The 25,045-nt window shown below is 43.6% G+C and overlaps 1 protein-coding gene across 1 annotated transcript in view; it reads left to right on the plus strand.

Annotated features, from left to right (window-relative positions):
• Positions 1 to 25,045, plus strand: part of LOC149305688 (protein EFR3 homolog A) — a 52,172-nt gene that overhangs the window by 13,157 nt on the left and 13,970 nt on the right. Inside the window, exons 6-14 of the mRNA XM_089477256.1 lie at positions 98 to 247; positions 1,573 to 1,710; positions 3,815 to 3,893; positions 4,395 to 4,530; positions 6,237 to 6,401; positions 7,606 to 7,720; positions 12,550 to 12,601; positions 21,952 to 22,124; positions 24,902 to 24,977. Coding sequence (XP_089333382.1) covers positions 98 to 247; positions 1,573 to 1,710; positions 3,815 to 3,893; positions 4,395 to 4,530; positions 6,237 to 6,401; positions 7,606 to 7,720; positions 12,550 to 12,601; positions 21,952 to 22,124; positions 24,902 to 24,977 — 1,084 coding nt within the window. The remainder of the gene's footprint in view (positions 1 to 97; positions 248 to 1,572; positions 1,711 to 3,814; positions 3,894 to 4,394; positions 4,531 to 6,236; positions 6,402 to 7,605; positions 7,721 to 12,549; positions 12,602 to 21,951; positions 22,125 to 24,901; positions 24,978 to 25,045) is intronic.

Consider the following 25,045-nt stretch of genomic DNA (forward strand, 5'->3'; position numbering starts at 1 on the left):
ACGTTTAAGAAAAATGTGCACGTATAAAAAGGTAGCATGTACATACATTAAACATTTTACAGTAAACTTATGTTAATTTGTTAACCCCTTTTTTAAGGATCAGAATCGCAGGAATTCGAGGTATCCAGGGAGTGGTGCGGAAAACTGTTAACGATGAGCTTCGAGCAACTATATGGGAGCCACAGCACATGGACAAGATCGTTCCGTCCCTGCTCTTCAACATGCAGAAGATTGAAGACACGGAAAGGTATTGGAAAGGAAATATGTTCCTCCATAGGTGACTAGAAACAAACAATGACGATGGCTGATCAGCCCCATTCTCTCCATCTAGTCACTGGTTTCTCCTGCTGTAAAGACTCAGACTTTAATCAGTCGTTGGTCTCGTCTTCGGTTCAGGCGCTGTATGACTGTCGTGTGTTTAAATACCCTTACTGTGTTGTTCAATCGCTTCTCAGCCTTTTTGTGCTTTTATCGGGTCCATGACATTTGGCTAGTAGTGTAACCGACCAAAATGAACACACAGCACTCTCCTGGAGGAACTAGAATATATATATATATATATATATATATATATATATATATATATATATATATATATATATATATATATATATATCCGAAAATGTTATAATACACACGTTATTTATGGCTGTGTTTGCTCTCAGATGCTTTTATCTGAAATTTTTACCAATGGACGCTTTCCCTTTGCGGTAATTTTCCATTTCGTTATACATTGTCAGGGGGAATGTATGAAGCCCAAAGCCTATTGGCACCAAGGGTGGGCCATGCACACTTACAGGAGATTGCCTCATATAGGATGACAACTTAAGAGCTAAATATATTGTTACTTGCTTTGTAGGCAGAATTGCTTTAATTAGGTTTGCTATTAGTTATTAATTTTTTTGTTATTTACCCACAGGCCACCTTTATATTTAGTATTAATTTCGTAGCTAATGCTAAGCGGTGGGTAGCTGAGGCAGATCATTAGTCGCTGCATTCTGGCTAAAGATTCGTTGTCAATGTGTAAATTCAGACTTCAATTCCCAAAAGCAGAGTAGCCGGCCATACCTGCCTCAGCAGGCTCTTTCTGGACTCCTCAGGGCTCTCCCATTGCTTCCCCTGCTGAATGATGGCCATTTTTGCAACTGGCAATGTTGGGCTAGGGAGCCCAGCTTGCTGATCACAGTGTAATCAGCACAAACAGATCTGGAGGAGAAGAGGGAGAAAAATAGTTTCTCCCTTTCTGAAAAAATAAAAGAAAAGTTAAGGGGGGAAAATAATGAAATCTAAAATTGATTGGGAGCCCAGTGATGTCATGGCCATAAAAAAAAAAAAAAAGTTTAGCAGTAAAAACCAAAAACGTACTTTTATTCCAGAGCTGCGGTGTCCCACTCCACGTGCTGTCTACGTTTAGCACTGCCTTTAGCTTCTCGAAGCAGGCAATCGCCAGCAGGAAAGCTCTGCCATTGAAATGATGGGGAGCACTTCCCGTATGTTCCAGAGAGGGAGTTCTTTGGACCCCTGGAAAGCTCGCGTGAGAAAGGAATGAGTAACGGCTGCCATTTATTTTAGCAGGGTTGGACCTCCTGCTTCCCCTACACCAGGTGAGAAGGAGGAGAACCCAGGTGTGCTCGCCGAAAACTGCTTCCGAGAACTGCTGGGCAGAGCTGCTTATGGGAACATGAACAATGCTGTGAGACCGGTGTTTGCGTAAGTAAATGGGGTGAAATCTCACCCCCTGGTATGTATGCGCAGTACGATTGATACATTAATCTGTGTATATACTCTAGCAGCTATAAACTTTATCCTTGCTATAATAACTGCTTGTAATTGACAAATATGTTGGTATAAATAACGTTATAAAAAAGAGATTTTGGAGCGTTCTTTTTAATATCTAGTTTTTTTTACTAGTAGTTTTGTACTGGTAGGGTAATATAGTCACAGGCATGACTCTGGAAGTACGATAGCTGAACACTGATTGGCTGCCACCACACCCATTGATTTCACTGGGATACCCGACACACATGGACAGGAAGTGTACCCAAGTACTCTTCCTGCTTCAGTAAAGGCAGACGAGAGCAGGAAGAAAATGAATCTGATGTCTCACTTTCTAACGAACTAAAGGACGGCTTCACCAATTTGCATGCAATAAAATGCATTGGAAAAATGTGGGGGGGGGGGGTGACAGTCCAGGCCACAACTTATTTTCGCCATAGTAACCAATTAAATTGTCCGATAAGAAGGATCATGTGATTGATTGCTGCAGAGGATAAGCTCCAGCGGGGCATTTCTATATAACGTGGTTATTCATTACGCTGTGGGAAGTCTGCCACAATCACAATACACATAAACCGTCGAAGCCGGGAAAACGCTCCCTTTCACAGACAGGACATTGAATGTAATATACTGTACGACTACACCCTTCATTAATCCTTTGTATGGGTAGCCTTATTCCCCAACCCCCGGTCGTGTTCTTTCACCTAATTAGTGAGAACCTTGTAAGTTATTCTGTTACGGTAATACTGACAGCGTGAACAAAAGAACCCCGTGCTTTATGAGTTATGCGCCTTAAATGAAGCAAGGTTCTAATTATATTTCCATTATGGCATGCTTTTGTTTGGCTTCCTGAATCATACCGTTATGGGCAATTAGCACCGTTTTTATTTATATTTTGCCACAGTATTCCTCAAATGTAATAGTCCTTGTACCCTTCTTGTAATACATTATTCATAGGAATAGTCTCCTCTCCTCAAGTCACGTTATTTTTTCCTCCTCCTCATAAAATCTAGGGCTCCATCTTCCCTTCTTTCTGTAGATCCCAAGCATGTCTACCTGACGATAAACTTTTGCAGCTGCTCAGCACGAGTACATGGCTGACATTTAATGATTTTTTTTTTTTTAAATGTATACAAATATAGATTTCTCAATATAAATACAAAATATTTAAATATATAACTTATATGCTACGGTGGTATACATGTTAAATAAACTCATTCCTGTTATTTTAAAATTTAATGTATCATTTTTCTTCTGTAGTTTCTTGTTGAAAACCTGTGTGAAGCCTCTTAATTAGTTGCAGATTGCTGTTATAAATAGAGGAGGGGCTTAGAAAGAATGACAGGACTCTATTGCTAAGCAACCCAATAAATTCTTACTTACAGCACCTTTAAGTAGATGAATAACGGTACATGTGTACTTAGAGCAAAGAAGATATAGAAACATGTTAGGTCCCACTCCAATGTTTTTCGGATCTGTTTGGGGTTTTTTTATTTTGTTTTTTTTTTCTTTCTTTCTTTCTTACTTTTTACATCATTAAACATTGTTAAAAAAGGGGGCGGGGGAGTCAGGCTAGTGAGCTAAATAGCATAAAATATCATAATAGCAAGAACTGTGAGACTTTCTGAGGCACAAGGGGATGCTTTTTCCTTTTCCTAATAGATTTGGTGGAATAATGCCAGAAACAGCGGCGTCCCGGGGAGATCTTTGGAACACACAGACAAGTCGTTAGAAAAAGATTCTCACATGCTGAATAATTCATGAACCGAACAAACCGGGTTAGCGTGCGCATACTATATGCTGGCAGGGAACGGTAATACGTTGTGTCAGTCTGTCTACGGGGCATAGATATATCTGTATATACACCCATACGTCTTTGCATGTCTGTGATGGAAGACTGTGGACTGTTTTTTCAGGCCTTGTAAGTAAATTAAGTCTAGGTTGCCTAACAGTATGTTTAAACAATTTAGAGCAAAATTGAGAGATAGTAAGAGGCATCTTTGCCATTTATTTATTTATTTTTATTTAATTTTTTTAGGCATTTGGATCATCATAAACTCTGGGAATCCAATGAATTTGCGGTGTCCTGTTTTAAAATTATAATGTACTCTATCCAGGTAAGTATGTTTCCAATATATAAACTTTTAAACCCCCTTGTTACACTATGGACTCCACAAAAAGTGTGGCAGGATTACCTTTGGGACGTACCTGTACGTCCTGCGTCTTTCCGCTGCATGGAAGATCAGACTGTCTTATCGCCTCGACTCCCCCTGCCAGCAAAAGACGTATCGCTGGTTTTTTTTGCCAGCCGATCATGTGTATTTGTGTGAGCGCTTGTACCTAATCGGGCATTCACTGCTGACATCCACCAGAAGGTCACTAGAGGACAGGAGCCCTGCTTGCTGATCACAGTGTGATCAGAGGGAAGAGGGTGAGAAACAATGTTTCTCCCTCTTCCCACAAAGGGAAAACGTAAAGATAACATGCTCCACACAGGAGAGTGTGGGTAATTTTAATAGTCCTCTGTTCAATGGTCCTTCTGCGCTCGTGTCTTACAGAATTAATAAGACCTTTTGTCCTTTTGCCCCTTATCTTATCCCTTATCCTCTCCGTTTCAGGCTCAGTACTCCCATCATGTGATCCAGCAGATCCTCGGTCATCTTGATCTACATAAGAGAGACTCCCCGCGTATACGTGCTGGGATCGTCCAAGTCCTATTGGAAGCCGTGGCTATTGCAGCTAAAGGGTCAATTGGCAAGTAAAGCTTGATCTTATATATTGACTTTTAAGGGACAGTCCAAAACCCATACTCCATCTCTTCTACCATGAATAAGGTGGGAGTGCTGTGCTATCTGTTGAGGGGGGGCAGTAAATGCATTTTAAATAGTTCAAAGTGGTCCAAGCACGCTGATATAGCGTACAATTTTATTTAATAGACTTAATACATATCTAAATATTATAGACCCCAAGTTAAGCTGCTGAACGCATAGCGGTGACCCTAAAGCCCTGATTTGGTGGTAACATGGTCGAGGCAGTGCTAAAGTGGTCACAAGGCAATATACATGTATAGGGAAAGCTGCACATGTGTCTTAAACTAGCTCCGTTACCTAAAGCGGGTTGACAGTCGGAGGTCGTTACCCCCGACACTCTGATGGCTACCCACAATACTGAAATTAGAAAACCCAACAAAGCCTGTGTTGGGAATAATGCCAGACATCTTTCAGTGTTACGTTATACAACTTAAGTCAATTTGAAACCGGGGAGGCTTTCCCTCATTTTAAATTTGAAACATGGATTTGTGTCGAGCAGAGTGTAAAAAGCGCCGGAGGTGATTTGAAAAGGTGTTTAATTTGCAAAAAAAAAAACTTTGTTGCTTGACATTTTAATTAAAATATGGTTTTAGCAAATAGGTTGCACTGGAATATGTTGGTGTTATGTGTTCCCAAGTGGTTTACCTTCTATGGCTATGGAACAATTTCACAACTTAATTGTGTATATATGTGTGTGTGTGTGTGTGTGTGTGTGTATATTATAGATATAGATTTATATTAAATACACTACTAAAGTTTGGGGTCACTTAGCTGACTTCCTTGAAAACAAGAGGATTTCTGGCTGTAACATAAGAGCAAAAGCCTTTTAAACTTGGATCAGCGAACACAACGTGCCATTGGAACGCAGGAGTGATGGGAGTGATAAAGGGCCATTGGAACACAGGAGTGATGGGAGTGATAAAGGGCCTATGAAGGATTCCATTAAAAATCAGCAGCTGCAATAGTCATTTACAACATTAACCCCATCTGCGCTGGATATCTGATCCATTTCATGTTATTTTAATGGATGAAACATGCTTTTCTTTAAAAAACTGGGACGTTTCTAAGTGATCCCAAACTTTTTTTTGTGTGTGTAATATTTATACACAGTTTCCTGTTAGGAAGTTAACAACCAGAGATAATGTCCAGTCGGCCTCATCAATGAGATGGTATGGTATGCTTTGAGCATGGTGAGGCAGGGGTACTGATAAGTTATGTCCTGTCTACCCATTGTACAGCGCTATAGAATTTGATGGCGCTATATAAAACAATAAATAATAATAATAAGTTGTTGCCATAGCAAAAAGGCTTTTGACTGTTTCTGTGATTTTTTATATGCTTAAACATTGAGGGGAATAAACAGATCTGCTAAGGTTTATTTGCTTAATAGGTATAAAGCTAGGAATCTTAAGTGGAACAGCCCCTTTAAGCCATGCTAAGCTAATGGGTCTACCTTGACCAATATACCTGTAGATGATGGCGCCGAATATTAATCGAGGTTTAATGTATTCCTTTTGAGGTCACTGTTCTCTAGTCGCAAGAACAGCGAATGTTTGGTGTTAGATACACAATTGTTTATTATTTAAGATGCATTTAAAATTTGATGTGGTCTGGCTCTTTAACCGTGGGAACCGTGGATTTGCCTCTTAGGTCCCACCGTTCTCGAGGTGTTTAATACTCTTCTGAAGCACTTGACGCTCAGCGTTGACTTTGAGCTCGGTGACAGGAGGAGTTCTGCAGGGAGCGCAGCCTTCAGCTCCAGCTCCAAAGAGAGCGACGAACGGATTGTGCAGAATGCCATCATCCAGACCATTGGTGAGTCTCACTCTGTTCAATTTGAGCTTTCAGCCACAGAAAAAGACTGCTAAATATATTTTAAAAAATGATACAAGGCCTGATTAAGGAGCTGTGTGCCCGGACCAATCACATAAGAAGGGCTTCTTCTCTGGAACTGGAACCCTGTTCTGTTCTTTTCTCCCACTTGAGTGATTTCTTTTGCCCTATCGGTTTTTTTAACCTCGCTTGCTTCTCCTAACTTTTTTCTATCTTTCCCATTTCTCGCTTGCCTGCCTTTTTAAATTTTTCATCCTCTAACTTCCGTTCTGCCTCTCACGCTTACACGCACGCTACGGTATGTCACATTTTAATTCCCGACCCACGGTTACACAGGCCCCCCATTTATACATTATACCGCCACCATTATACATATTTTGACCACATCTTGTTTTTGGAAAAATAACCAGCGTCCTTTTGATCTGTAACTCCCAAGACATCTGATTTGGCGTAATATCGAGGTGGGCTATGTTAATGCGCCGCATTTCCCATAATTCTAGGTCTAGCTATGTAAATTCTAAAACTGAATATTAATTACCCCGACACATGACGCTGCATCAGCATATACCCTAGAGCTGGGTGTCCCATGCTTGTTTCCCACCAAGATTTCGGGGTTCGGCATGGAACGCTAGGCTGCCAGAGTAACAAAGAACTCAAAACAACACTAAGTCTATATTCACAGTAAAGAATTCCCCCAAATCTGATCAGGTGTCTAGTTTGTGGCAGTTATCCACATCTATTCATGAGGTTAGACGTCCCTGAGAACTCGGAAGTGTTAAGAAGAGCTTGTTTGTGTCTATTTCCCCAGCGGTGACAAAAATAACATAATACGTGAAAAATATCATGCTCCGTTCCTTAGAGAAAGCCAGCTCCCCGCATGCGATGTTTCCTGTTCTCGCAAGCCATTCATTACGTTGGGAATGTGTTTGTGAGCTTGCGGGATAATTAACGACGGAGGGGAAAAAAAAAGGGAAAAGCACTCAACAGCAAATATTTCAGTTGCGAGGAGCCTGTTATCCGCTAATGAATGTGGCCGACTGTGAAACATTCTCTGGCTGTATGATTGACTATCCGGTGTTTACAGTAGCGGCAGCGACAATGTTAAAGCTGCTTGTTCCACTGTTTCAACTTTTAATACAGAACATTTTATTTTTTTCCCAATTTTTTTTTTTTATCGTTTCTACAGGATTTTTCGGAAGCAATTTACCTGATTACCAAAGGTCGGAAATTATGATGTTCATCATGGGGAAGGTCCCGGTGTTCGGATCATCTTCTAACACTCTTGATACCAGCCAGCTTGGGTATGAGTGTTCTTGGAGATTCTTCTTCATATTAAAACCTCTATACAATACCCGTTGCACAACACTGCAGAGTACGATGAATATAAAGCCATGCATATTAGAGTTGCTTGATTTTATTATTGCTCCTGTGATAGATGTGTGAAAGTTCTTACTTTTACTGGGAGGGTGGTAGATAAGTGAAGCAGCCTCCCAGCAGACGTGGTAGAGAGTAATACGGTGAGGGTATTAAACATGCATGGGATAGGCATGTATACGGCTCCTTAATCTAAGAAGAGACCAACGACTGATTAAGGTTTGGGTCTTTCCAACAAAAAAACAGACAGACAAGATGGGTCGAATGATCTGCCAAATTCTATATTTCTAGCTCTGCCAATGTGGGACTAAATACCTAAATCATTACTTGCTCATGTCCTTGTCATTTGCATTCCCTCTGTCTTTAATAAGCATCATATTTGTTAATAATAAAAACAAATTAATGTCATTCAGTCTGGTGACCCTCTTAGAGCCATTGGGGGTATTTGTGCAGAACCCGAATGATAAACATTGTGTTGCTTTCCAGCAGCTCTTGACCTTCCGTGTTAATTTGCTATTAGTGCCTTTGACTAGAAGTAAGCAACCTGCATCCTTACCTGTCCAAGGCACCAGGAGGTGTGTTTAACTAAAACACCCTTCATTCAAGATTAGGCATTTAAATGCTTTGGATTTTCTGGACTTTCTTGGTACTTTTTTTTTTTTTTTTTAATTATGATTTGTTTTTTTAATAACTCATTAAGTTATTCTATTAAAGTACAAGGGTCTCCACTCAATCAAATCTAATTTCATACACACTTAGCTATTAACGTATCATACATATACATGTCTAATGAGTCAAGCATGTACATAGCTGTGAGTTTATCACCCACGTATAATAGCTTTTTTTCTGGCTTTTAATTCAGATTTTATGTGTGTTCTTTCTATTCCTCACCTACTTCGCCACAGACTGAGGTTATTTATTTAAAAAGCCCGGTTTACAGCCCCTCATTTACCGCCTCTAAACTCAATCTGACGTTCCCGTTGTCTAAATAACTCTGCAGTAAATTAAGTAATTTGATGGCATTAGGAACACAACCTAAGCTTTATGTAGTAGTTGATTCTTCTCACTTACTGGTAGGACAAATTGTGTTTGCAACAAGGATTGTCTGCCATGAATTGATTAGAAAGGAATGTTTCTGCTAATACTTCAGAATGGCAGAGCATTAGTCTTTATTTGTAGGGAGATTATTGGCCTGGTAAACCGTACCTTATCTATCCTGGGTACAGAGATTGTCGGATTTTAAGCTTTTATTAAAAAAATTAAGTTTCGGGAAAGCACACCAATACATCGTAAATAACTGGAAGACAAAAAGCAGGAGCTGTGGCCACTACAATGCAACACAATAGACAACACAAAATAATCACAAATGGTCAGCTGTAACACTTTTTTATATATATATATATATGCTGTGCACACATGACGTTTACATGACGTTCACGTTACAATCCGTGTGTGTATAATATATATATATATATATATATATATATATATATAATATACACACACGGATTGTAACGTGAACGTCGTGTGCACAGCAGCAGTAGTAGACGGCACAATATAAGATCAAGGCAGTGCCTGTGAGTTCTCTACCCGACATTTCGGGCGACAAGCGCCTTTGTCAAGGTCAAAAAAGATCTGATTGCTCACCGTTACTGGTCTGCTGACCATTTGTGGTTATTTTGGATTTACCTTATCTGTTCTTAGAAGAGACTTCTTGTTATAGAATTACCATTGAGGAGTGGGAAGTTTATATTAAAAAAAAAAATAATAATAAAAAAACAAATACTTATTCCATAGATCTATACCCTCCGCATAATCTACCTCTGTTGGTAGAAATGCTCGGGATCCTGATGATGGATTTTCTTAGAAGTCTCTCTTCTCCCATCTTACAAAACAAGACTGCCTGCCATGACTTCATTGTGGTGGCCGTTGGCCACGCTTTAAGTACGTAGCTCCTTACTGGATAATAGGACGGAAATGCAGACACCCGTTTTCAGATATCGAGTCTATCCATAATTACATTTTCCAACAGAAAAGAGTCCCATGTGCTGTAACCGGGAAGTCCCCCTGCTGGTCCAGGTGTCAACCCTTCCTGATTCTGGTTGGATGTGGAGCTGGTTGCGCATGGGGTCATTACTAGCCTTTATAGTGCTTGAAGGGTAAGGGGAAATGGTATAGAACCGGTTAGAGCGATCCACCTCCCTGCGATCAACGCTCTGCCGCAAAAGTCCTGTAAATAGCTGTGATTCCTAGAGCAGCTAACCAGGTAATGGACAGATCGACTAAACGGCCTTACGAAAAAGCTTCCTCTAACAAACCTATGCTTCAACGCCCCCAAGTCATCAGCCTCCTGGGAACCTGATGAAAATGAACACAAGGTTTCCAAATACTCGCTGCAATAGAACCCTAAACCTAAATACAGGGCTGGACAATTCCAAAAAGATTTAGGTATAAGATTAAGAGCTTCCCTCGTTGGCTCTATTTACAGCTCACTGTCTGAGTTTCAGTCCTAAATCTGCATTTTTTGCAAATATTTATAGTTTTTCTTCGGTACTAAAAGAGATAATTATCTAATAAAAAAAGTCATTGGTTACAACTCGCATTTTTTGCTTGAGACCGATATGATAACCGATGATTTCTGCTTGATCATTAGCCCAATAGAATAGAGTATAGAGCAGGTATGTCCAAACTTTTTTTCGAAGAGTGCCAGATTTGATGAAGTGAACATGTGCGAGGGCCGACCATTTTGCCTGACATTCTTTGAACCATTAAAATGAAATGCAAATTAACTATTTTATGCAAAGTTTATTGAAAACGGCATACTTTTCATTTTGTGACTTGGATGACAAATCTAAACAGGTGTTAAATCACTCTGCCTTTAATATGAAAAAAACAGATCTATATTTGGGCAACTTATCTGTGGGGTCTTATCAGTCTGGAACGCGGGCCGCAATTGGCCCTCGGGCCGGACTTTGGACGTGCCTGGTATAGAGTCACTACCACATACCAAATCCATGATGTATGTAGTTACGTCATGACTGGGGGACCACTAGAAGTAGGGAGGGTTCAGCGTATGTTTATGGCGTCTTATTGTATCCTAGTGAAATGTAACCGGTGTTTGTTCTGAATACTTGAGTGTTCTGATTAATTATAAGCTCAGTAGACCTAAGCAATGAAGTAACTCTTATGAGACTTCACTTCAATAGAGATTACGCACTCGTGGGAAACCAATCCGGGCTTTAGAGACAACGTGCTCAACCAGCCTCCACAGCCTTTTCTGCTGCGATACAAGGGCAACCGAGGACATTCATACACCCAGCCACGTACCTCCAAAATAACCCGTTACACACGCTTATCCCAGGATGCAACGGCTTTCTCCTCCAATACCAAAATAATTCTCACCCTGCCACTAATGCAGCCCCCTACATGAGTAAGATTGTATTATGTTTCAAAGATAAGACAGGAATCATTTAGTTTGCTTTTATTGTCTGGTATATTACTTTAATATCAAATACAATAATTACTGTACTTATTTGGTCAGTAACGAGATACTCGTATTTCCTTACATGAACACGTTCAATTTTTTTTATTTTTTTTTGAGAATAATTTTTTTGTATTAAATAATATACTATTAGTTAGTCTTCTACCTTTTGTTAGGAATTAAAAAAAATATATATATCGTGACACTTTAAAGACAATGGAGGTATTGGTTTGCTTCTCCCAATGATTTCTTGGGGATTGAATGTATTTAAGATAGCATTTGGCCACCAAGTTGTATATTTAGGACATCTGCACAGTTTCTGGAGCGATCAGCCGTTTAGCGGTTGAGCTGCATAGTAAGGATTGACATCTCCCGGTTTTTTGTCTCTCGTGCTATTTGTTTTTTATGGGATGGCGGGTTTTTTTTTGTTTTTTTTTGCAAAAGGTAAAAGAGATTCTGCTAATAAATATAATCTCCTCGTGTCTGTTACCATGGTGACTTGTGGCTGTTGTCATGGCAACACGCCGTTCTCCTGGCAGAGTCGCTGCATGAAAAGATGGGTTGCATTGTTTCGGTAAGAAATCTCACAACAGCCTTACTGTTAGATCTGACGAGAAGCCCTGTAACGTAGACAGGTCTTTTTAACGATAGTTTAAAGGGACAGGTTAATGTTCCATGCAGCCTCGCCAATGAAGAATGACTCTTATTAGGGTTCTTCTGTAGGTAGTTTTAATATGTATTCTTTACCTTTAGCAGAAAAGGTGAGATTTGCCTTCAGAAGTAAAAAGAGCTTCATTGTACTTAACACCCCACCCCCCTTGTAATCCACTTATAGCCAATCACTGTCTGGATAGTTCTTCCATTGAAATCCATTTCTGCGCGTGTGAGTGAATGAATCGAATCCGAGCTACAGTGAAAATCTGTGCATGCGGTCAAACGCTTGAAATGAATCCCTACATGCATCTGCAAGCGTCCCCCCAAACGCTAAGTTAATTTAGAGCTCGCACGTGGCTCTTATATGCATTTAAAGTACATGGTGGCTGGAGTGTCCTTTTTAACACTTCATTCTGTTTTTGAGTAAAATGCAATTTTAGTTAGTATGAAAATGTTATAGAAATCCATATATATGATTTCAGTTTTATGTTGGAAAGCGGTACTCATTTTAAATTGTCTCGCTGTGGGGTTGTATTTTGTTAAGGGGGTTGTTGAGAACTGAGAACACCGCGGTATTTGGTCGTTCTAAATGTTTACATCGTTTTGTTTTTATCTCTTTAGAGATATGGGAACAAAAAGAATTCAGCTGATGTTGCTGCGGTCGCTGCTCATGGTAAGACCGTTGAACCAGCATATGCGCTATGATATATTATCACCTTGTGACTGTGATGCTAAATATGTAGAGCATGTTGTCTGCAAAAGACACTAAGACATGGTAGGTTGGACAGTGGTGTAGCTGTCGATGTTGCTCTAGTACATGATATTTTATTGTTTTAACCGAATAGTTAATTTTTTTTAAGCATTTGTATGATATGTTGGCTTTCCTGGATTTTGGTTGCTTTAATAGCTTGGAGACTGATGGGCCATTGGTGTACATAAAGTGCTAAAGACAATAGTTGGGGCAGATGATGGGAATGGAGGTGTAGATCCCATGGCACAACGGAAATATTTGGGGACAAGGGCATAAGTATTTGAGAGCAGTTTTAGTCTTGGTGGAGGTGGTGGGACCAACTCAAGAGAACCGACACGTCCGGTTGTTACTTCTTGCAGGGATGTTTGTGATCCATCAAAGGAGGTAACATGGCATTATAGTGGCAACAATTATGTGGTGGGCGCAGTAGAGCGTGTTGAACACACTTTCTGAAAGAAGTAGAATGTTGTGGAAAGTGGATCGTTAGAAGCTTTGCTTTAGGTAGTGGAAAGACATCAGCAGTTGGAATGTCATCAGCATAGAATGGGTTCTTCGCCTAGAGGTTCTGTATTTTTGCCAAGCGTTGTAAAAAATCAGTAGGCAAAAAGTGAGCCTTGCATTACGTGACGGTGAGGAAACATCATAAAAAGACCACTAAGGACCGGTGTAGGATGGGAGTCCAAGTAAGCCGCCTCAGTAAAGACGCCCCAAAGTCAGGCCAACCTTTGGTAGTTCTCAGATTATTCCCTAATGAACCCCAGTGAGCTTTGCTTAGAGAGAGCCTATCGTATACCACTTTGGTTTTAGAATCATCTATGGTTCTTGAAAACCACTTTGAGATTGGGGCACATGGGTAGATTTTATATATAATTTAAATAATTTGAGAAACTACCAAGATCCAATCAGTGTGATAGGACAAGGTTAAAAATGTAAGTTTAAGGTGTCCTCTCACGTCGGAGCTGAGCAGGCTGCGCATCCTGTATTGCTGGGGTAACCCCTTTATGCTTAAAATCAGGCATGGCGCTACCTCCTACCATGTGCGCTATTATCGCGACCTTCCTGCGGTCCTATCCGCCTTGGGACTTTCGGACCTCACCATACCTGATTGGTCCCTTTTGGGCCTCGACCGTGATGCGGAACCCTCCAGACCGGCACCGTCCCACTAGCCCAGGCACTCCGATCGCCCCCGTCTGCTTCCAGACCGCGCAGCTAATGCTCCCCCTCCGCGCCCACCACGGCAGCCTCGGGATGCAGAAGAATAGAGGAACTTTTTCCGCTGCTGCCTGGAGTTTTTTGTATCCTTATTAATGTGTGTCCCCCCCCCGTACGCTTGTGTATGTGCCGGGGGTTGGCCGGTTATCGTGTTTTCGGTCCGTTTGCCTGTTTGTTTTATTTATTTTGTTTTGCTTTGTACCGTATTCACTCTGACACTGATGGGATCCAGAGCTCACCTTGGTTGCCCTTTATGCCCCCACCTTTTTTTTTTTTTTTTTTTATATATATATATATATGCGTGCTACGGTACCCTTGCGGGACCTTGCTCGTGGTTGCCGCCTTCGCGACATGGCAGTCCCGTAGTTTTCAGGATTGCACATAGTTCTCTACATCGGGAGACACCCAGGCGGTGTCATCCTATGCCGTAAATATGTCTGCGGCGATTGCCAACCCGCAGGGCATTCAGGTGGCACCCTTGACCACACTTCTTGGCCAGCGGACGGTACCCAGGGTGGCCCTCTTCGCCTTTCGGGCACTAGATTCGGCCACACTGCGGCCGTCTTCACTACACACCACATACCTACTTCACACATATGACCGGTGACGGGGCAGGTTGCGTTCATTCCCATATTTCACATATTTAACGCATACCTGCGTTCGTGTGTCCGGACACTCGCGCCATCGTACCAATCCTTGGCGGGGTGCTACTCTCACTTGCAACACGCCTCATATGTTTACCGCATGCGTTCAGACACGACACCTCCTTTTTTTTCTTTGGTGCATCTGTCCTTCACACTGCCTGCTCGAGGTTGTTGCTTTCATGGCATGACGGATGCAGTCCTAACACACGTCACGCGAGCACAAGTGACGCATGTCCACGACGCCTTCGGGATGGTGCCTGATACTCTGCATGTGTGCACCCGCTCCCTGGACACACTCACTTACACTGACACGCCCAGACAACCGTACCTGTACTGACTCGCCTTACACGCACTGCACCTCTGCCAACTCTTGGCTGGCTGATGCGCATACCTCCAAACTGCACATCGGCCCTCGCCCTAAACCCGCTTGTGACTCCTCTGGGGTTCTCCACATGACCACTCTGCTTCTCCTAGGGTTCTATTATACTGTACCGCTCATTACTCTCGGTTTTGCCAATACTCTGACCTACTGTAGTTACTTATTTATGTTCATGCCTTATGGTTTTGCTATCTCAATGCATTTGATCTGTATTGTTCTACACCTTGTAATGCTTTTGATCTGTATTGTACTGGCCTCTTGCGTCCGGCCGATCTCGCCTTCCTGCCTCCTTTGGCTGGTTCGTTACGCACTGTTCCTGTTTTTCTTTATTTACTTATTATTTTTCCTTTTTTCTTTCGACATGCCATTGGGCAGCATCTCTGCCTTTTGCTGTTGCCCACTTACGATTGCTCTAGGGTACTCCCCGTGTTTATGTACTGCTCATCACTCATGATTCTGCCGGTACCTTCACCTGATGTGGTTGCTTGTTTACCACTTTACTGTGCCTTATGATGCTGTTGATTGTTATTACAATGTATTTGATCTGTATTGCACTGCATCCATTGGCTTCTTTTACCTGTCCGGTTGATCAAATTTTTATGGTTACTTAGGCTGATTGGTCGCGTACCGTTGACACAACACGATTCCTCTCTCCACACGCCCATAACTCCTCTAGTGCGTTGTCCAGACCCTCTACTAGCCACTCCAGTTGCACCTTCACGTGTTCTACTGTTGCTTTTACTACTGCTGGGCGATGGCGGATGCCTTCGCTGTAGTTATTTTTATCTACTACTTAATCCTTGTGCCGTTTTTTCCCTTGGGGCTGTGTAGGCTCTGTCACTTTGCGCCCTTTTTTGTAGGGGCAGGGTGATTCCTCTCTCGCCTCGGCGTAGCGAGGTTTGTTTTTTCACCCTTCCCGGCGCACTTCGTGCCTTTTCGCCTCCATGTTCTTCCTTCTCTTCCCTGCTGTCCTTTTCTTCCTATCTACTCCCCCATTTTCTTTGTCTGTTCCTCCTCTCCCCCCCTTTTTTTTTTTTTTTTCTTTTTTTCTTTTTTTTTCTTTTTTTCTTTTTTTTCCTACTCTCTTCCCCTCCTCCCTTTGACTCCCGTGCCCACTATGCCTCCCCCCGCCCGAGAGAGCCCGCTCACGTTTCTCTCCCTTAATCCCGGGGACTGAATATCCCGGAGAAGCGCTCCCACTTACTCTGTGACCTACGGCGGGAGCGGGTTGATGTGGCCTTTATTCAGGAGACGCATTTTCGGGAGGGTTCTGCACCTCGTCTGTCCAACCATTATTACCCCATAGGCTTCTTTAGCAATACCTCTGGCTCCAAGACAAAGGGTGTCGCCATCCTGTTGTCAAAATCTTTGCCTTTCCGAGAACTGGCCGTGTTGATGGACCCCGATGGCCGCTTCCTGTTTCTCAAATGTCTCATTGATGCCCAGACTTATACCTTCGCTAACCTCTACCTGCCCAACCGAGGCCAACATGTTGCCCTGAGGTCCGTCCTCGGTCGTCTCTACGACTTTAGTGACGGTGTCTTGGTGTTGGGCGGCGATTTCAATATCGCCCTCCACCCATCCTTTGACACCTCCACTGGCAACTTCCGTTCCCCTACACATGTATTGCGCACGGTCCTCTCCCTCCTCTCCCGGTATCGCCTTGTTGACTGCTGGAGGGCCCTCCATCCGGCTGACAGGGACTACACGTTCTTCTCTGCACCTCATGGCTCCTACTCCCGAATAGACTATTTCTTTTTCCCGTACCACCATGCCCTTTTACGCAGAGCCCGCATAGGCTTGACCACGTGGTCTGATCACGCCCCTTTGACTATTTCCATTGGCTCCCCCCTCTTTCGTTCTTCCGAGCGTACTTGGCGCTTCGAGTCCCTCCTGGCGGATGCCAGCGTCTGCGCAGATGCGATCTCCCAATATTTCCGTGATAACCTCACGGATGACACCCCCGTCTCACAGTCTGGGAGGCCCATAAATGTGTCTTGAGGGGGCTCCTTATCAGTCTCTGCTCACAACGTAGAAAGGCGGAGGGCCTGTCGGTCTCGTCTCTCTGTGCCCAAATCGCAGCCGCGAAACGCGCCCATAAAGAATCTTTATCTGGTGAGCATCTGCAGCGTCTGCTGTTGCCTCGGAAGGACCTGGCCTCCCTTTTGAATGCCAGGTACCATAGGTCCTATTTACGCAATAGGGCGCTTTTTCATGAGCACGGGTAAAGTCGGGTAAATTCTTGGCGAGGGCTCTTCAGCGGTCCCGCCGTCTCACCTATATACCCAAGATCCGTTCCTCAGATGGCGTAGTGTGTCTCCTCCACTTGGACATCTCGGCCAGCTTCCTCAAATACTTTACTGACCTCTACAACCTTCCCACTCCTAGGGGGGATTCGCCCTCTCGGGCTACACGCATTCGCGACTACCTCTCGCGTACCTTGACTCGGCGTCTACCGACTGAGGCTGCGGCGGGCCTGGATGCTCCCATTTCCCTTGCGGCATTCTCCCTTGCTTTCACATCCTCTCGGTCTGGGAGATGTCCCGGCCCTGACGGATTCCCCCTGAAATATTATTCACGTTTCCGTGAACAGCTTGGCCAGCATTTTGTGGATGCCTTTAATTCCATATTGGATGGCGGCCGGATACACCCGCACTCCACTTTGGCATCCATTACTCTTATCCCTAAGGAGGGCAAGGATCCGGAGCATTGCGGCAGCTACCGCTCGATCTCCCTGCTTAATGCTGACATCAAGCTGTTTGCTAAAATCTTGGCGAACAGACTGAAGCCCTTTCTTTCCGCCTTGGTGCACCCAGACCAGTCGGGCTTTGTCCCTGGGCTCCTCCATACCCTCGGCCTTCCTCTCCACGGACGCCGAGAAGGCGTTTGATCGCGTGGATTGGACCTTCCTGTTGACCACCCTCGAGCACATGGGCTTTGGGGCAGGCTACCTTTCTTGGGTCCGCTCGTTGTACTCGGCTCCTTCGGCACGACTTCGGATTAATGGGCTCTTATCAGACTCTTTTCCTATTCGCAATGGCACCCGGCAGGGCTGCCCCCTGTCTCCGTTACTGTTTGTGCTCGCCCTTGAACCTCTTCTACAAGCTATCCGGATAAATCCTGACATCGCTGGCATACCGGTTGGCAGCACTTAACATAAGGTCCTAGGCTATGCCGACGAGCTTCTTTTCTCCATCTCTCGACCCCGGTTGTCCCTGCCCTCCATCTTGAAGGAACTGGATCTCTATGGTTCCCTATCTAATTTCAAAATTAATATGGCCAAATCTGAAATTCTGGGGGTGGATGTTCCCAAGCCAGAGTGCGCTTCCCTCGCGGCCCCATTCCCATTCCGTTGGTGCGACGCTAAATTGCGTTATCTTGGTGTTTGGTTGTCGGCGGACTACTCACAACTCTTCCCTATGAACTTCCTGCCTATTCTCTCTGCGTTGCGCGCTGACCTTGCTCGATGGTCTCGGCTCACTATCTCCTGGATGGGAAGGATTAACTCAATCAAAATGAATGCTATGCCTCGGCTCCTCTATTTGTTTCAGACCCTTCCTATTCGCATTCCACCTTCCTTTTTCTCCATACTTCGCACTCTCTTCCTTCGGTTTGTTTGGGGCCGTGGCTCCCCATGGATTAAATATAGTGTGCTTGTCCTACCGAAGGACCGGGGTGGCCTGGCTCTGCCCTGCCCCCGCACATACTATCGGGCCTGTCACCTTCTGCGTGTGCTTGAATGGTCCTGTGGGGTGCGGCGTAAGCTATGGGTGGGGGCTGAGAGTGCTTCGCTCCCTGTTCCGACGAGTTCTCTGCCCTGGCTTGCCACTGCCTGTGCCCGTCGTGTAGCTGCTTCTCACCCTTTTGTCTCCGTGACGCTCGGGGTGTGGCACTTCTTGCTCCGCACTACCACCATCTCCACCATTCCTTCCCCCCTTACGCCGATCCGTGATAACCCTGACTTCCCTCCGGGGTTGGGAGTGGACCTTTTTCCTGAGGTGGCAGCTAGGGGGGGTGCCCGGGATCCGAGCCTTCTTGTCCTCCTGTGACTTGAAGCCGTTGAGGGACCTGTTAGTTGCTGATCCGCCGGCCCCTCTCGATCGGTTCCACTATGCCCAACTGGGCAACTTCTTTCGGACTTTGGTCCGTAAGCACGAGATCTTCCGGGACCTCACTGTCTTAAAGAATCTTTGCGCGCGGGACGAGACCCCGGCTCACGGTGTGTCTTTGCTCTACGGACTCCTTCTGCCCGCTATTTACCCCGCTACCCCGCCCCATGTAGGAAAATAGGAGAGCTCTCTGAATCTGACCCTTACGGAGGGACAATGGCATAAGATATCGATCCTTACTCACCAGTGCTCCATCAGTAACCGGGACCAAGAGATGTCCTATAAGCTCTAGGCCGGTTGGTACCGCCCTCCGTCTACGCTGGCCCGATTCAATCCCGACGTACGAGATGAATGCTGGAGGTGTGGGGCTTCCCCGTGTTCAATCCTTCACTTATGGTGGTCTTGCCCTCGGATGCTCTCTTTCTGGACTACTGTCCATTCTACTGCTCAAGCTCTTACTGACAGGCGGCTACCGTTCACCCCTGAGTTCCTCCTACTGCTGCATATGCCCTACCATGTCTCTTGGTACAAATCTACGATACTCTGCCATCTCCTGGTGGCGGCCAAATCTATAATCCCCCTACATTGGGGTGACCCGCCCCCGCCCTCGATTCGGGAGTGGATCCTGCGGGTGGAGCGGAGACGTACCCTTGAGGAGCTGATGTGCTTGGTAGACGACAGGTCTGATAAACATCTTCGTCTCTGGTTTCACTGGGTGCAATACCTATCTAGCCCCGAGATCCGCCCTCATCTGGCGGCCACACCCGTTCCATAGCCCCACCTTGCTTCCCCTCCCCCCCTTTTTTCTTTTTTCATTTTTTCTCTCTCTCTCTTTTTCTTCCCGTTCCATTTCTACCCTCGGCTTCCTGTCTCCCTTTCTCCTTACTGGATCCTTTGTCTTCCTGTCCCCTTCCCGGTCCGTCACGATACCGTGTTTGCCGCTCCGTGGGTGCCTTCTTTACGGTTGCTCGAGGTGCCTAGTCCACTGTGCTGCAGCCAAGCCCCGACTTCCCCCTGATGTCGGTCGCTTTTCGCCTCCCATTTGAGTTGGCACCTAGCTGTCCATGCCTCCATAGTTTCCCGGACTCGCCGGCCCCGCTCCACTCGGAGCCCTCCACACATGCTACATCCTGTTGTCACGGGCCGCGATGGAGTCACTTATCTGGTAAACTATTTTGATTGGTCCATCATGCTTCCATTGTCATTTTGCTGACCCAGGTGTGATGTTCCCGAATGTATACCCACCATACTGCATATTTCTTCTTACTGCATATGTTGTGATGGATTTGGACTGTACCCTTATCAGTGTCTCCCCCCCCTCCCCTTCTTATTTCTGTATCCCCCCCCCTCCCCCTTCCTTTGTTGGATTTCTCAAAAAAAAAAAAATGCTTAATAAACATTGATTTACCCATGTATACTGTAGCATCAATCAGCATGTGTTTGTGTATATGTATAGTGCTAGAGTCAGTATGCCTTCTGTACTGTAGTGCCAGATTCATGGTGCTAGCGTGTATGGTGGTGTTTATCTTACAGTATGGCACTAACCAGAGTGTGTATGTCAGCATATAATGTTAGTGTGTGTATTAGTGTATGGTGCTAGTTTATGGCAAGGCTCAACAAACCCAAAGCACCAGGAAAATAAACATGTTTGGGGAAGGGGGAGAAAAATGATCCTAACTTTTTTTAGCTGGCTCCTATTTACAAACCAAGTTTGTCAAACCCTGCTTTAATGGAGTTGGTATACTGTCTCTCTAATGGAGCATACGCCACAATGATTAAGAGAGAATCCAGACTTTCGCTTGCATATTGGAGCTGTCAGTGTCATACACTGATCGAGTGAAATAATAATAATAAAACTACACTCTGCACGGCTCTCCACTCAAAAGCCCTTATCTATGTGCGTACAATACCAAAGCAGATGAAAAGACTGGCTTTTAGTTTCACATTTCTCAAGTTCTCAGTAAATAAAAAAAAATGTTGCAAATAATTTTTTCATTTATAGAAGAAATATTTTTTTTCAAATGCACTTTTCTAAAGTGTGTCATCAAGATATTGCAGCGAGGCTTCATGAAAGGGGTTGATACATGATAATTCTATCAAGAGTTTGTGTAACAAATATTTGAATTATTGAAGGCACGATACAGGCAGAGATTCTTTATGGGGAAGGTAAAAACCTTAAGCATGTACACTAGAATTCCGACTGGGTTATTGATAGCAAGGAATTGATTGCAAACCCAATGTATGAGCAAGTATGCGTGATTAAGGGAATGAATGAGTATATGAATCGGTAAATGAATGTTTGTGAATGTGTGTGTGATAGCATGGATGTGTAAGTGTGGGGGGGTATAGTATGGCATAGGGAGGCTGTAATCACACTCCTGTCATGCCCAGGTTCTAGCATGTACTGGCTGCCTGGGCATGATAGGACTTATTGCTGTTAGCAATTATTATATATAAATATTTGGGTTTTTTTTGTTTTAGTCCAATTGTGGTGTGTTACTTACTTTTAATAAAAGTGTGGTTATAAATATATATCAATCACACTCCTACCATGCCCAGGTTCTAGCATGTACTCGTTGCCTGGGCATGACAGGAGTGTGATTGCTGTTATATTAATATTGTTGAATTTTTTTGTTTAATTTTGGTGTGTTACGTTACGTAATAAAAGTTGGGGGGGGTCATGTTCGGTTTCAGCCAAGTGAAACGGGTAGAGTTGGCAGCTATGTATATAAAATCCAGCAGCATATTCCCACTAATTGTGGTTCACATTTAAGGAAAGCCTTTAGACAGATTGAGACACTTGTCTTGCCATATTGTCTCCTTCCTTGCTTAGAGAACAGGAGTGCCTAGACTTTGGGTGCTAAAACCCTTAGGGGGTCCCTTGTTTGCTCTACGTGGTGGGGTTACAAAGTATCTTTTCCTTTGCAGGTTACATCAGGTTACAAAGCCAAGACAATTGCTGCTGCTCTTCCTCCTCCATTCCTTGATCCTCTCCTTTCGCCATCGCTCATGGAAGATTGTGAACTGAGGCAGCTTGTCCTAGAAATACTTCACAATCTCATAGATCGCCACGACAACAGAGCCAAACTACGCGGCATCAGGTAACCATCCCAAATCGGTGTTTTTGAAACCCCTTTCCGATACGCACCATTTCGTTGGAGTCTGTACCAGAATATTGTTCTTTATAAATAACTCCCACATTATACTAAAAGCGTTACCGTTTCCACGGGGTTTGATATCGTGTTGATATTAAAAAGGTTGTTGATTCGGTGGTATCTGTTGATGTGGTTTCCGGACTGTCTTAAGGATTGACGCTCCATGAAAATGAATGTGTCTATCCTTACTGGTCTCAGCTTTATTATCTTTAGGTGAGGTTAAAGCTAAAATATATTAATTTATTAGCTTATAAAATAGCCTTTTTGTTAGTGTGTGTTAATAAACCTACCGACAAGGAAAGAAATCTTCTGGTTCTTCTGTGTCCCCGATGTATCGCTTAGCTTTAAGCAAAGAGAATCGGTTCTTTTTTTGGTCTCGCTACCCACGGGCTGGGTTAGGGGTCAAGTAAAACTCAGTCGTAATCTCATATTGAAAGATAACTATGGAATGCTCTGGGTTTTTAATGCCCTCTCGGCACAAAGAAGGCAATGTTTAAATGTTCTATAACCTATTGCCAACCTTTAATTGCCAACCTGTCCCATAAAAGAGCCACTAAAAAGATCTTAAGTCTCTGTGTTTGTACTCTTAACGTTAACCCTGTCCACGTACCCTTGATGAGATATTTCAATTCCGCCTTCAGCTTAATGCATCTTTTGTCTTCAGGTTGTACATATGTGACCCGAGTATCCCCACTGGTCTCATCGTTCTGTGTGTTCCCATGAAATACACTGTAGGTTTTATAATAGCTCGCAGCGGTCTAATAAGTGGAGTTTGTGAGGTCCCATTAGTAACAAGCAATGGGAGAAGCATTCATGCTCCTCAAACTTCTCCTTGGGGGTTTGTGATGACGCTGGTCACAGGTATAGTATCCCCCTTTAGCCCAAATCCCTCCATCCCTCTTTCGTCCTGCAATGATCCTCTTGTGTAAAGTTCAGAACGTTTGATTCATTCATACCCGGCAGGGTCTTCTACATTCGTGTGGATACAGACAACACGACATTGGTGTATAAATTAACATGGGTTTGTAGAAATGTCATCACAAGCATGCATATGTAAATCCTATATTGATCACTAAGTCACGTAAGTCTTGGTAAGGGGCCGCTTCCTATAGCTTACAGCCCCTTTAATAAAACCACCCCCGGTTGACCATTGAAAGGGCCGGTGCTCTGTAATGAGGCTGAGCAGGGCAAAAGAGGTATTAAGTAGCACCCGCCCCAGGAGCAGAGCACTGCAGTGTCCTGGGGGGCAAAAAAGTCAGCCAATGGCTTGTATACTGGTGGTATAACACCGACCTTAACAGGGACACTGTATCCTCATATTGGCCCCTTGTTGGTGTACCCCATGGCATGGTCCCAAAACATGGTATAGATGCTATGCGTACCTTGTGGGGAAAGTATCCGCTCAAAGCCATAAGCAGAACGACTTAGATGTTCTCGTCTGTGGCTCGCGTGTAGATCGTTTTAACCCTCAACAATCCTTTGGTAAAATACAATATCAAGGAGATGAGTGGAACGATCAGGTTTTTTTTCAGTTTATGTAAATAACTCAATTTGGAATAAAAGCACGTATTTCTGGCTTTTATGTCTCCAGTGATGTTTTTTTCCGCCCGTGTATACGGTTTTAAGGCTTTAACCCTTATTACTACAGTTCCATACAAATACGTTCATGCCACCTACGGACATTTAAATTGTTGCTATAGCAACCTGCCGTGCAACCACTAATGTGACCTTGAGCTTAACTTCTGCTATTATAATTGTAACAGTTGACCACTAAAAACACATTTTACAGGTTGTCAGATCGTTCTCTCCAATTACAAAATGTATACGTCGTGGTTTTCTCATTAAAGCACTTCGTAGTTTGGGGCTTTTCTTTAAATTTATTGTAAAAGCAGGGCTCAAATGACTTGAGTAAAAAAAATGCAGTCCAGTTTAAACAAAAATGTATTCTGATTTCTTAGAGATAAATAGCAGAAAAAACTGAATCTGATCAAAGTTCTAAATCAATGTTTCCATGGTTACCATTGGGCCAGAGCACTGTTTGGTGCAGTCCTTTAGGTTCTATGACTGTTGCCCCGAAACCCAGTAATTGCCCTGGTTGGTGCTTATAAATAGTGCCGTGCGTTAATCATACCTTCTAAATCTACTTTCCTAATCTGATCCAATTCTGCTTCTGTACATTACATCCAAGCCGCTGACCCTCTAGTTCTAGATTATGGCCTCTTGTGCTAACGTTTCTCCTCCTTTGAAATAAACCTGCCCTCTTTTACTTTGTGAAATCCCTTTAAGTATTTAAATGTTTCTATTTAAATGACGTCTCATCTCTCTCTCCTTTCCTCCCCCTGAGCCGTACATATTGAGATCATTTAGACTTTCTTGATCATTTTTATCCTGCAAACTATTTAACATTTTCGTCCCCCTCCTCTGAACGCTCTCCAGTGTGTCCTTCTGGAGATGGGGGTCTCCAGGACTGCACCCCAATAACCTAGTTGAGGCTAATGCCTCGCTGGACACCCAGCGCCCTGCTTGCTCTCCCTTCTGATTTGTGACGCCGCTTACCTTCCTTTTCTCTCCTGTTCAATAAGATATGAAATGTAGTTTATATCCAAGGATTTCAGATTATGGATCTTCCATTAGCAACATACAGCATGCTTATATGTATATGTTAACCCTTGATGGATGCCGGTTCACTATAAATGTAAATATATATATATTTTTCTTATAAGGATAATTCCTGATGTTGCTGATCTCAAAATCAAACGGGAGAAGATTTTGAGGCAAGATGTGAGTTATATAAAGAAGGTAAGCCGCGTTTCATATATATATATATATATATATATATATATATATATATATATATATATATATAT

Source organism: Sceloporus occidentalis, unplaced genomic scaffold (assembly GCF_023333645.1).
Source record: "Sceloporus occidentalis isolate IW3139 unplaced genomic scaffold, rSceOcc1.0.p SCAF_11, whole genome shotgun sequence".
Taxonomy (NCBI): domain Eukaryota; kingdom Metazoa; phylum Chordata; class Lepidosauria; order Squamata; family Phrynosomatidae; genus Sceloporus; species Sceloporus occidentalis.